The 11407-nt window shown below is 44.5% G+C and overlaps 2 protein-coding genes across 2 annotated transcripts in view; both read right to left on the reverse strand.

The window, feature by feature from the left end:
• Positions 1–4638, reverse strand: part of ZRSR2 (zinc finger (CCCH type), RNA-binding motif and serine/arginine rich 2) — a 36319-nt gene extending 31681 nt beyond the window's left edge. Inside the window, exons 1-4 of the mRNA XM_006835687.1 lie at positions 4581–4638; positions 4413–4465; positions 3775–3917; positions 3353–3432 (exon numbers count right to left, since the gene is read on the reverse strand). Coding sequence (XP_006835750.1) covers positions 3353–3432; positions 3775–3917; positions 4413–4465; positions 4581–4638 — 334 coding nt within the window. The remainder of the gene's footprint in view (positions 1–3352; positions 3433–3774; positions 3918–4412; positions 4466–4580) is intronic.
• Positions 4639–9167: 4529 nt separating this feature from the next.
• Positions 9168–11407, reverse strand: part of CA5B (carbonic anhydrase VB, mitochondrial) — a 48640-nt gene continuing 46400 nt past the window's right edge. The window contains exons 9-10 of the mRNA XM_006835688.1: positions 11006–11161; positions 9168–9441 (exon numbers count right to left, since the gene is read on the reverse strand). Of these exons, the coding sequence (XP_006835751.1) occupies positions 9262–9441; positions 11006–11161 (336 nt within the window). The 3' untranslated portion in view covers positions 9168–9261. The remainder of the gene's footprint in view (positions 9442–11005; positions 11162–11407) is intronic.

The following is an 11407-nucleotide window of genomic DNA, read 5'->3' on the forward strand; positions in this document are numbered from 1 at the left end:
AGGGACTCATTTCTAAAATATATAGGAAACTACAACACTTCTAAGGAGCTCTGGTAGCGTAGTGGTTACGAATTGGGCTGCAAGCCGCAAGGTCAGCAGTTCAAAACTACCAACTGTTCCACGGGAGAAAGATGAGGCTTTCTGCTCCCGTAAAGATTTACAGCCTCAGAAACCCTATGCAGGGTCACTATGAATCGGAACCGACTCCACGGCACATAACAACAACAACAACAACAACAACACTTCTACAAGAAAAAGATGAATGATCCAATTAAAAAATGGGCACAGGACATGAACAGACACTTCACCAAGGGGGAGATCCGGGCAGCCAACAAACATATGAAGACATGTTCACAATCACTAGCCATTAGAGAGATGCAAATCAAAACAACAATGAGATATCATCTCACAACAGCAATAACAGTAAAGATTAAAAAAGTTGAGGATAATAAATGCTGGCGGGGATGTGGAGAGACCGGGACCCTCTTGCATTGCTGGTGGGACTGCAAAATGGTTCAACCTCTCTGGAAAGCAATATGGTGCTTCCTCAGAAGGTTGGGAATAGAAATATCTTATGATCCAGCAATTCCTCTACTTGGTATTTACCCACAAGAAATACGAGTCATAACACGAGTAGATATATGCACACCAATGTCCATAGCAGCACTATTTACAATAGCAAAAAGACGGAGACAGCCAAAGTACCCATCCATGGAAGAATGGATAAACAAACTGTGGTACATACACACAATGGAATACTATGCTACTTTGAAAACTGCAAGCCACCACATAACATGAATGAGGACATTATGCTGAGTAAATTAGTCAGTCACAAAAGGAGGAATACTGCATAGGACAATTATTGTAAAGGACTAAGAAAAAGAACCCACACCCAAAAAGGGGGAAAATAAAACCCCTATATATATATATATATAATTGCTGATCACCGGGATGTATGGGATGAGAGGAGGGTGGGGAAGATAGAGCACAGTGTAGGGAATAGACACAGGAGAGCCTGGGTGCTGGAGGTGGCTGGCAATACACAAGAAGGGGGAGGGAAAAAAGAAGAACAAGGCGGACGGGAGAACAATTAAGCAGGTTCACACAGGCTAGGTGGGACAGAGGTACATGACGATGTATGCACAACTTTGGAATAACAGGGCTTCAAGATACAGGGATTGAGGCATGGTTTGAAAGGGTAAAAGAGGGGAATAATGTTAGGATGCTAGGCTGTCTTTTGAACCTTGGTCTCCCTTGTCTACCATTGTGAAATAGACACTTGGGGTTGGGGGTGGGGGGAATAGCCAGAAACATCACAATAGATAACATGTAAGTCTGTCTGCAGTCTATAACTGACTGGAATACCTTAAAGGGGGCTAGAAATTACCCAGACCAAAATGGGGGGGGGCTATAAAGGCAAGAAGTGACTGGCTTTCAAGAGGAAGCCTAGTTCCAGGCGGGGCAGGGGCAGGCAGAACCTCCACTGAATGTTGGGATGGGACCGGGCTGGCGAAAGGAAATGGGGATAAGTCTCTTATGGTACAATAGTGAATAAGTGCCGTCAGGACTGACTGTGAGGGTCAGAAACGTAGAGGCAGATTTTTTAATTTTGTTTTTGGAAAAAGGAGGAGAGTGATTGATTTTGCAGCCCAAGAGCGGAGGTCCCTGGGACCATCAAGTGAAAAGACAGGAAAGTGTGACCCTACCCAGAGAGGCAGTGTAGCCAGGCATGGAGACAGAGATGATGTGGACAGATGGAGTGACAGGGGACACAGGACTCAGGGAGGGAGAGGAGCTATTTACTGACAGCCAGGGAGGCGGGCTTGTGGTTATTTGATGATGCATGGAGGGGACTGTAATCATTGCAATGAAACGAAATACGATAGGATGAATGTGAAGCTAATGTTCTCCCATGTAAACTATCATATAAATCACAATAAAGCATTTTAAAAAAAGAATCAATCACAGATTCTGCCATATGACAACTAAAAGGCATCATGTCCAGCTGTACCAATGAAGGTTCCACAGTGAACAAAGTATTTGCTAATGAACAAAACTGTTTCAATAGCAAGCACAAATGGTTCCCCACTGAAGAGTTTTCATCTTGTCTAGACCAGTCTGGTGAAAAGAGATGGGGATAAGATGCTTATGATTCAATAGTGAGTAAATGAAGGGTGGAGTAGTTAATCTTAGATTTCAGAAACAGAGGACCCAAAGACCATCAAGGGAGAAGAGCACAAGTGGAATGTGGGACCCTATCCAGAGAAGCAGCGACACCAGAGACGGAGGCAGAGATGAAGGTATGGAGAGAGGGAGCAGCTAAAGACTTTAGATTCATGGAAAGAGAAAGGCTGTGTGCTGGTGGCCAGTATGCAGGCTTGTAAAATGTGTTCTTTGGTTGTTTAAATTATTATATATTCCTGAGTGTGTTTGTGTACATCCCCTCTCAAAAAAAAAAAAAAAAAAAAAAGAAAAACAGAGGGAATGGAAACAAATACTGTTGAATGATTGATGCACGGAGGAGATTGTAATCATTGCAATGAAACAATGGTGTAAAACCAATGTTCTCTCATGTAAACTCTCACTCAATCACAATAAAAACTTAAAAAAACAAACAAACCCCCAAACAAACAAATGGTAAGTCACCACCACCGCCACCATCCAGTGCCATCCATTCGATTCCAACTCATACCAACCCTACAGGACACAGCAGAACTGCTCCTTAAGGGTTTCCAGGCCTGGTATTCTTTATGGGTGTGGGTTTGAACCACGAACCTTGTGGTGAGCAGCTTAACACGTATCCAGCAGGGATCCTTGGTAAGTAACCAGGCAACAAAGCTTTTCACACTCCAAAGAAGCACAGCAAAATAATCAGTATCACTGAGCTGCTGGGCATCTATTTCCCTTCAGTATCATTCCGTTTGGTTGTGGAGTCAAAGAGTTTCCGACGAACTTTTCTGCTTGTACATATTTAAAAAGTCTAATAATCATGTGACTCAAGGAAGGGTCTCCTTACATAACTTAAGCTTGAGAAAACAAATTTTGCAAAATGGCTCATGAAAGCCCTCGACTGCCGGTTTTACACAGAAAGCTCTCAGCGGAGGACCAGTATGTGCGGAACTTGTACAATCAGCTACTTTATAAACACACTCAGCGGGTGAGGACGCGGCAGAGCTTTCTTTCCCGCCTTTAGGATGCTAACAGTAGGTCTAATGGGAAAAAAACAAAACCACCAATGGAAACTTTACTTGGGAGGCAGCCGTTACAGTAATTCTTCCTTGACACTTAGTGCATCACAGAGCAAAGGTGGAAGGCAGACACAAGCAGACAAGAGGACTAGGGAGTCAGTTACCTGAGTCTCTCAAGCGAGCGAGTTCCTGCCGGCGCTTCTTTCGCTTCTCCTTCTTCAGGGCGGCCCTGTACTGTCGGTGGCTGGAACCCAAGACACACACCAATCAGTGGTCGCAACTGCACCGTGGCCCGAGCGCCCCTCTCCGCAGCCACAGGACAGTGATAGAAAATTGCTCGGGTGATCGAGGGTGAGATCTTGCTTCCCGAGAAGTGATCTTATAGCAGCCAGCTACCCAAGGATCTTCTCCGTCCCGCCACCTGCTCCTCTCCTCACCTCCAGTTCCGGGCGCGAAGCCCCTTCTGTAGCAGCGGTGAGCTTATTTGGCCCAGCAAGCCTCTCTTCCCCGCTCGCCCCCTCTCCACACTCAGTCCCGGCCCGCTCCTCCCCCTCCATCTTCAGCTCATACCGCCAGCAAAGCTTACCTCAGTCTCTCACGAACCACCGTAGTCCCGGGCGCCGCCATCTTTTCAGCGCGCTCCGCCCCAAGAGTCAACCGGAAGAGGTGGGCCCAAGGGCGAGAGCGGCTGCGCGCAGACGCTAATGCGGCTCGGCCTCCCGAGCACGCCTAAGCCCTGGAGAAACCAAAGGCAGGAGAAAGAGAGGATCTCCCATCGGTTGTTCCTTTTCCAAAGCCCTGCCCACGCAAATGCCGCCGTCCCGAAAAGTCGTCTGGTACTCCTATCTCATCTCTACTGGAAGTCATTCTCTACTCAGTGCTTCACTAGTGTTTTTTTTAATTGCTATCCTTCCCCGTGTTATAGTCGGTTACGCTGACACCTCTCCCTGTCCGCTCATCCATTCACAAAGCCTTGTCCCACACATTGTGAATTCCCCTTTCTGACGGTACTCTATGCCCGCCCCCTTCGCGGCTCTGCCTATCTCAGCCCCAGATCCGTCCCCGGCCATTCCCACCAGCGGGTTTAGAATAACAGCTTAGTTCCCAGGGCTGCAAGGGGGTCCCCTGAGCCTCCAAGTTTACAAGCGAGAGCTCAAGAAGGACCAGTTACAAAGTTAATATATATGGTCCGTGCAAAGATGACGTTCACGTAATGTAGCCCACCTGGGGGTTCTGGGAGAGTTTTCTCATGCCTGAGTTCTGTTTGTGTTTTTTGACTGCAGGTGGAAAAGGGTAGGGGAGTGCTGAAAGGGGAAACAAGTGTGGAATCGGACGGAAATAAGAATTTGGGCAATCGAATGTCCAGTGCAATTTGCGCGAGTCAAGGAATACAGCGGTAGAGGTGAGCTGGGGCTAGGTCACGGAGGAGAGCCTTCGGTGCCGAGCTCATGAACGTTCATCAGACTATGAAGGTAATGGGTAATCATTGAGGCTTGGTGTTGCCATCTGCCCTGCCTTCAAAAAGTTCGCGGAAAAAACGGAATTTAATGATCATGAAATTTCTCCATGAACGTTTCTCGTATTTGCGTTTTAGGTTAATTAAGCTGGTTCCCAATGAATTTTCATGAATGAGTTTGAATGGCTGAAGTTAACTCCCTTACAAAAGTAGCTCTGGAAGCCAATTCCACTTCCAAGCTGTAGCGACCACATAGATAACATGATTCTATGATGCTCGGATAAACAAAGTTAACCGTTATTCTGCACCATAATATACATTTGCTATTTTTCTTGCCCTAAAAGGCAACATAAACTTATTTTCAAGTATGTACATTTCAGGTTAGCCCTCTGCTATGGTAAAATGCCTACATTTATAGTTCATGTTTTCAGGAGAAAATATTTGAACCCCAAAAGTTCAAGTATTTACTGCTAGAAATGACTGTGTGAAAAAGAAGTATATAGAGTCTTTTATTACTCAATTGGGTGTGTGTGTAAGGGGGGAGCGTTGAATGATTAGCCCTACGTAACACAACTAACTGCTGGTGGTTTGAGAAAAACACTGGCAAGAGCGTATACTTAAAACCAAACCAAAATACCATCTCAGAAGATGGGCTGAATCCACAAAGAAGAAATCAAAGCAAAATTTATCTAAAGAATGCATTACTATTTATCTGTAAAGCAGCCAGTATTACTTGGTGGTGGTGGCTGTGTGCTGTGGAGTCAGTTCCGACTCACAGTGACTGTATAGGGTTTCCGAGGCTGTAAATATTTACTGGAGCAGAAAACCTCATGTTTCTCCTGCAGAACAGCCGGTAGTTTTGAACTACTGACCTAGAGTTTTGCAGCCCTATTCGTAATGACTACATTACCAGAGCTCTTTAGACCAACTGATTATACTGTACAATGAGAGCTTATTTGCTTAAATTAACTGTATCCATTGTTGTTCAATAAAGCTTTATATGAAAGAATAGCCAAAAAAGTTGAATCAAAAAGGCAATAAATGATAGTCACAACTGTAAAGGTAGAATTTTTGTAACAAAAAGGGGGGAGTAGTTAATCTTACAGTACAGGAACAGAGAACCCCTGGAACCATAAAGGGAGAAAAGCACGAGCGGAAAGTGGGACCTTATTTAGAGAAGCAGAGACACCAGAGATGGAGACAGAGATGAGGACAAGGGGCGAGGGAGCTGCTGAGGACTCTAGACTCAGGGAAAGAGAAAGGCTGTGTGCTGGTGGCTAGGAGGCAGACTTGCAGAATGTGCCCTTTGGTTGGCTGTTTAAATGATTATATATTCCTGAGTGTTCTTGTGTCCATTATAAAAAACAAACAAACAGAGGGAATAGAAGGAAATACTGTTGAATGATGATGCATGAAGGGGACTATAATCATTGCAATGCAATGAAATACGATAGGTTGAATGTAAAACCAATGTTTTCCTGTGTCAACGATCACCCAATTCAATACTGTTACTCTAATACAAGCAGTCCATGACTTACAACAGGGTTCTGTTGCAACAACTCCATCATAAGTCACTTCTGAAGTAAGTCAAATGCCCCTTCTTTTTTAAGTTTTCATTATTATTTTATTATCAGTTATCTTTATAAATCCACTCTTGACTGTCGGTGAGTGAACATCTGAGGATGATATTATATGTAGTACTAATGATAAGATATACACAAAGAAAACAAACTAGGTGGTCTTAAGTGTGATTTGTGGTAGTCGAGTACGTCTTAAGTGGGGTTGTTATGTGTTGTGGAGTCAGTTCCGATTCCGACTCATAGTGACCCTGCACAGAGTTTCCAAGGCTGTAAATCTTTATGGGAGCAGAACGCCTCATCTTTCTCCCGCGGAGCAGCTGACCTTAAGGTTTGCAGCCCAATTCGTAACCACTACGCTATCAGAGCTCCTTAAGTTGGGTACTACCTGTAAATCCTATCTGAGCTATCCAGTCACTTTCTGATCTACATATTTAAAGGTGTCTCAGTCATTTTACAGATATCTTAAATGCTCCCCAAAGTCCCTAGATGGTACAAATGGTTTGCACTCTACTTACCTAAAGCTTAGCAGCTGAAACTCACCCAGTGGTGAGTCAGCAGAAAGTCCTGCTGACCTGCTTCTGTAAAAATGATAGCTAAGAAAACCCTCTGAACCAGCTCTACTCTGTAACAATGGGGATAGTCTGTAACACACATGGGGATAGTATGTAACACACATGAGGATACTCTGTAACACACGGGGATACTCTGTAACACATGGGGAAGTAATTGATACAATCACAACATTCATAGAAAAATCATGGCATTTTCCATGAACTTTTTGAAGCTCCTTCATACAGGTCAAGGAACTAACAGGAAGAAAAACTCATTCAGCAAATGTTAATATTATAAAGAAAGGGTTTTATTGATCTATTCATTCAAGGAAGGTGAGCAGCAATGTTAATATCAAAATTATTTCTCCACCCTTTTGACATTTCTCCCCTTCTGCCTAGAAGGTATATGCAAAATGCTTCTGGAAGGACATAAAAACTTTCTTGCTAAGGTGTATCAGGAGCCAGGAAATCTAGAGTGCCCCTTTGCTGGGCACGGGGGGGTGGGGTGGGGGGGTGGGGTGCGGGTGGGGCAGGGAGGTTATATGACTAAGGCACAGAAGAAACCACATCCACAAGGCAGTTTCCATCACCTGAGGACACGGTGACTGCAGAATTCAAACAGGACACCCAGTGAGTGTGAAGGGAACAAGGGCTGTGAGTAATGAATCATTACAGCAGAGCAACATGTCAACCAGGAGGGGCAGGCACCCTACTAACACCCTACAGACAGGGCATCCTTTGTACCTCTGAAGTTAAGGAGAAGGCAGGGATTTTCTGTACATAGGTCCTCACTCCCATTTGTAGCATCCACTGAAAGAGATTTTTGTGCTAAGATTTTGGAAGAGGTCTTTGTGGGAAGCCTGGGTGCTGGGAAGGCCTGTCTTAGGTGTTTCCTCCCTTTAAAGAGAAGTGGGCAGCTAACAACATCGTACGAAGGCTTCTGATGGCACTGTAGGATAACACGCTGGACAACAAGGTTAACTTGAACTGCAAAGTTGGTGGTTTAAACTTAACCAGCTGCTCCTTGAAAACCCTATACAGGGTCACTATGAGTCAGAAGTGACTTGACGACACTTAGCAACAAATGACACACATGCTCCCCTTTCCCAATGAGGGCAGGCACCCGAGAAACTAATGCCCTCGCCATCTCCTTTTTTCTGGAGCAGAGATATCCCCAAATATTGCCACAGCCAACTCCAACCCTATCTTGTACATTGGAGGACTAACATACTAGAGGGGGAAAAAATACTACTAGTTATTGATGTAACCTTGAGTTTTGAATGAGCACAGGCTTCTGGGCTAGAGGAACAGTGGCATGGGTTTTTCAGAAGACATGGAATGATCTCGATTTTAGCCTATCTGGGAAGTTTCTCTGCCTGTTATTGTAACAGAAATCTCCTAATGACTATATAAATGGGAAAATTGAAGCTGACTGTGTGCCTGCCTTGTAAGCAGAGAACATCATCTCATGACTAAATAAAGTTTGCTGTTGTTAAATGCCATCGAGTCAGTTCCGATTCACAGTGACCCTGTATAGGGTTTCTGAGGAGCGGCTGTTGGGTTTGAACCACTACCTTGCAGTTCAAATTGACCTTGCTTATCCTATAGTGCCACACCAGCTTTAAAGGGAAGTTAAGGCAAGCTCTGTCAGCGTGGAAAATATTACCAACTTATCATCACAGTCTATAAAACAGTGTACAAATAATACCATAAACTATGATGGTTCAATTAATAAGCCTTTGAAAAATATCTCTGTAAAAGCGCCATGAAAGAATTCTAAGTTTTGACACTTGAGGCATTTTCTTTCAAATGTTCTGCATGTGTTTTCTACGTGAAAGTAAAACATCTGATCTTCAGAAATGCAAAAGATTGTAGGACTTAAGTAAAAGTCCTTGTGGTCTTCTAGTTATAAAATACACAATCTATATTATCAATTAATAATAAGCCTATCAAGTACTAGCAAAGACAGTGAAATATCAGGACCAACATACTTAACGAGAAGCCCTTGTTCAAGAGCACACATTCACGTTCTGAAGCAAAACAGGCTGATGTTCGGCCACGAGGCACTAGATGGGGCTGAGAGTGGCTTCTACCAGGCTTCTTCTCTGCTTGGTAAGTAAGTGCCTGTCTGTGTCTTACCAGTTGCCAAACAGTTTGATTATCACCCCTATTTATACCTCTAGAGAAAAAAAGTCAGACATACAGGTAGCCCCATCAGAGAGTGGGCGCCAGGAGAAGATAATCTCACATGTCTTGCTGGTACTCCAGTGCTACACATCATTCATTATTGAGAAAAGGAAGAATTTGTTCACCTAAGAGCTTTTCCGCAAAGACTGATGGGAAGCTCCCATACCAAGAAAAGTGCATCGATAATCATTACAATCAATTATTATATTAGTAAAGTGCAGCCATCTCAAATAATCTCATTACCAATTTGTTAAAGCTAAATGTGTATTAAGAGAAAATACTGCCTTGATGTGAATGTCTTAGGGGGCAGATTGGCTGGTCTGCTGCTTGGGTTTTGCCTGTATATTCAGCACATAATCATGTCGGAAGGACGAGCGGACAGTACGATTCATCAAGGGCTGAAGGGGACGGAAGTTGTCAACCATTCTTTTCTCTTTCTCCCCCTCTGATGTGAAAAGCAGGGTCCGAAATTGCTCGAGCTAGAAATAGAAAGCAGGGAACATAAATAATTTCAAGAGAAAAACAGCTTTAGTAAATGAATAAATTACATTCGTGTTTCAAACCCTGAAGCACTTGACTAAAATGGATACAGGTAAGAAAAAGCCACTTCGGGGCAGCAATGCCTTCCCTTCTCGGGTGGGAATAAAATGCTCGCCATGTGTGGGGAAAAGCAGCGGGCTGTGTGACACTGGATGAGGGAGGCACCTGGAGTGATCAGAAGATTAGGGTCCTCCTAGATCAGCCATTTTCGCAGGCCACTTCCTTCCTTTCTCTCAGGCACCTCATCTTCAGATGGGTACAAGAGCCAGTTTATGGAATCATGGGAGACCCTGGGTGTACAAATGATGAATGTGCTCAGTTGCTAACCATAACGTTGGAGGTTTGAGTCCACAGAGGTGCCGCTGAAGAAAAGTCTGGCAATCTACTTCTGAAAAAGCAGCCCCCGCAAACCCTATGGGGCTCTGTTTTACTCTGACTCACATGGGAGTGTCATGAGTCAGAGTCGACTCCCCAGCAACTGATTTTGATAGAACAATAAAGGAAAGGCCTGAGGTACAAGTATATAGCAACCATACAATTTACAAGAATTGTAACGGAATCATTCACATAAGTAATGTCTATGTAAATTGCTCAGCACACCTGGGCATGTGGGTGAAGCAATGCACGCAGATGTCTTCAATGGCAGTTGGATTCTCAGGACGGGCATTGACCAAGGGAACAGGCCATTACGGTAGCCACAAGCCACCCATGGCTGCTGAGCACCAAAACTGGGTAGTGCCACCGAGGAACTGTACTGTTTCTTTCATTTCATTGTTCACATCTTTACACTTCAATGTGACTGGCTGTATGTGACTGACTAGTGGCTGCACTCTGGACCACACAGCCTCAGTCCTAGAGGGGCATCTCCGTCTCAGGCACTTGTTCTCCAGTGGGGCCCGTGGCCTTGGGACTTTTGCAGTAGCCAAGTTAGGATCACTGCTTACAGCTCTACTCACACTTCTCCAGCACCACCAGGCTTGCTGGAGCTACAGAGAAAAGGCCTCGGGCCCAGCAGATGAGCCCATGAGGATGTGTTTGGTGCAGACTTCAGGTCAGGCCAGGCCAAGTCCAGCAGGCAAGCACCAAAAAGTGGTTGCATTTGCCCATATTACGCCCCTGCCCTCATTCACTGAGAAGATGCCCGAATCAGGCTGATTCAGGCAAACTGCCAAAGATTAGAAATAACCCAAATACCAATAATAACATATACAGTGTTTCCTTGGGTTGTGCAGCACCTAACAACAAGATCTATGAAATAGACTACTATGAGGTGGCTTCAGAAATTACACGGGAAAACCAATGAAATGAAAAGATACTGATATAAGAAGAGTCTTGGTGTAGCGTTGCAGAGTAGACACTGGACTATTAACCTCAAGGTCTGCATTTAAGACCCACCAGAAGCTCCTCAGAAACCTTCACTCAATTCAGAATAAAAAGTTAAGAGGGAAAAAAAAAGAGGGTGCACTTGAACTTGCTTCGGTCCAGGTTGTAGAGGGAGCTTACCTGACCCTGATCAACCTCTATTGGTTTCTTCTTAATGATCCAGGTGACGGATTCGGAGAGTGGTGGCGTGGTCAGAGACCCCGAGTAGGTCCAGTAATCCGGGCAGGTGGGCATCAGGCAGGAAGGGTCGAAAGACCCAAATTCCACCAGGGTGTCCTGACCAAGAGAAGGGGTCACCCAGTCAGTGTTTGGTGCAGTCTTAGTGAAAATACTAGACTGACAATCTGCTAGAAATCCAAATAAACATTTGATTGTAACATGGACTTACAAACAATAAACACATTAAAAAACGGGGAGACATTCCTGCAAGATGTGCAGTGCTCGGAATGGCAGGGGGGAAGGGTGGGGTTTTAAAAGGTGAAGTAAACCATGGATGTGTGCTTCCAGGAACTTAAAATGGGG

The sequence above is a fragment of the Chrysochloris asiatica genome, unplaced genomic scaffold, assembly GCF_000296735.1.
Source record: "Chrysochloris asiatica unplaced genomic scaffold, ChrAsi1.0 scaffold00018, whole genome shotgun sequence".
Classification (NCBI taxonomy): Eukaryota; Metazoa; Chordata; class Mammalia; order Afrosoricida; family Chrysochloridae; genus Chrysochloris; species Chrysochloris asiatica.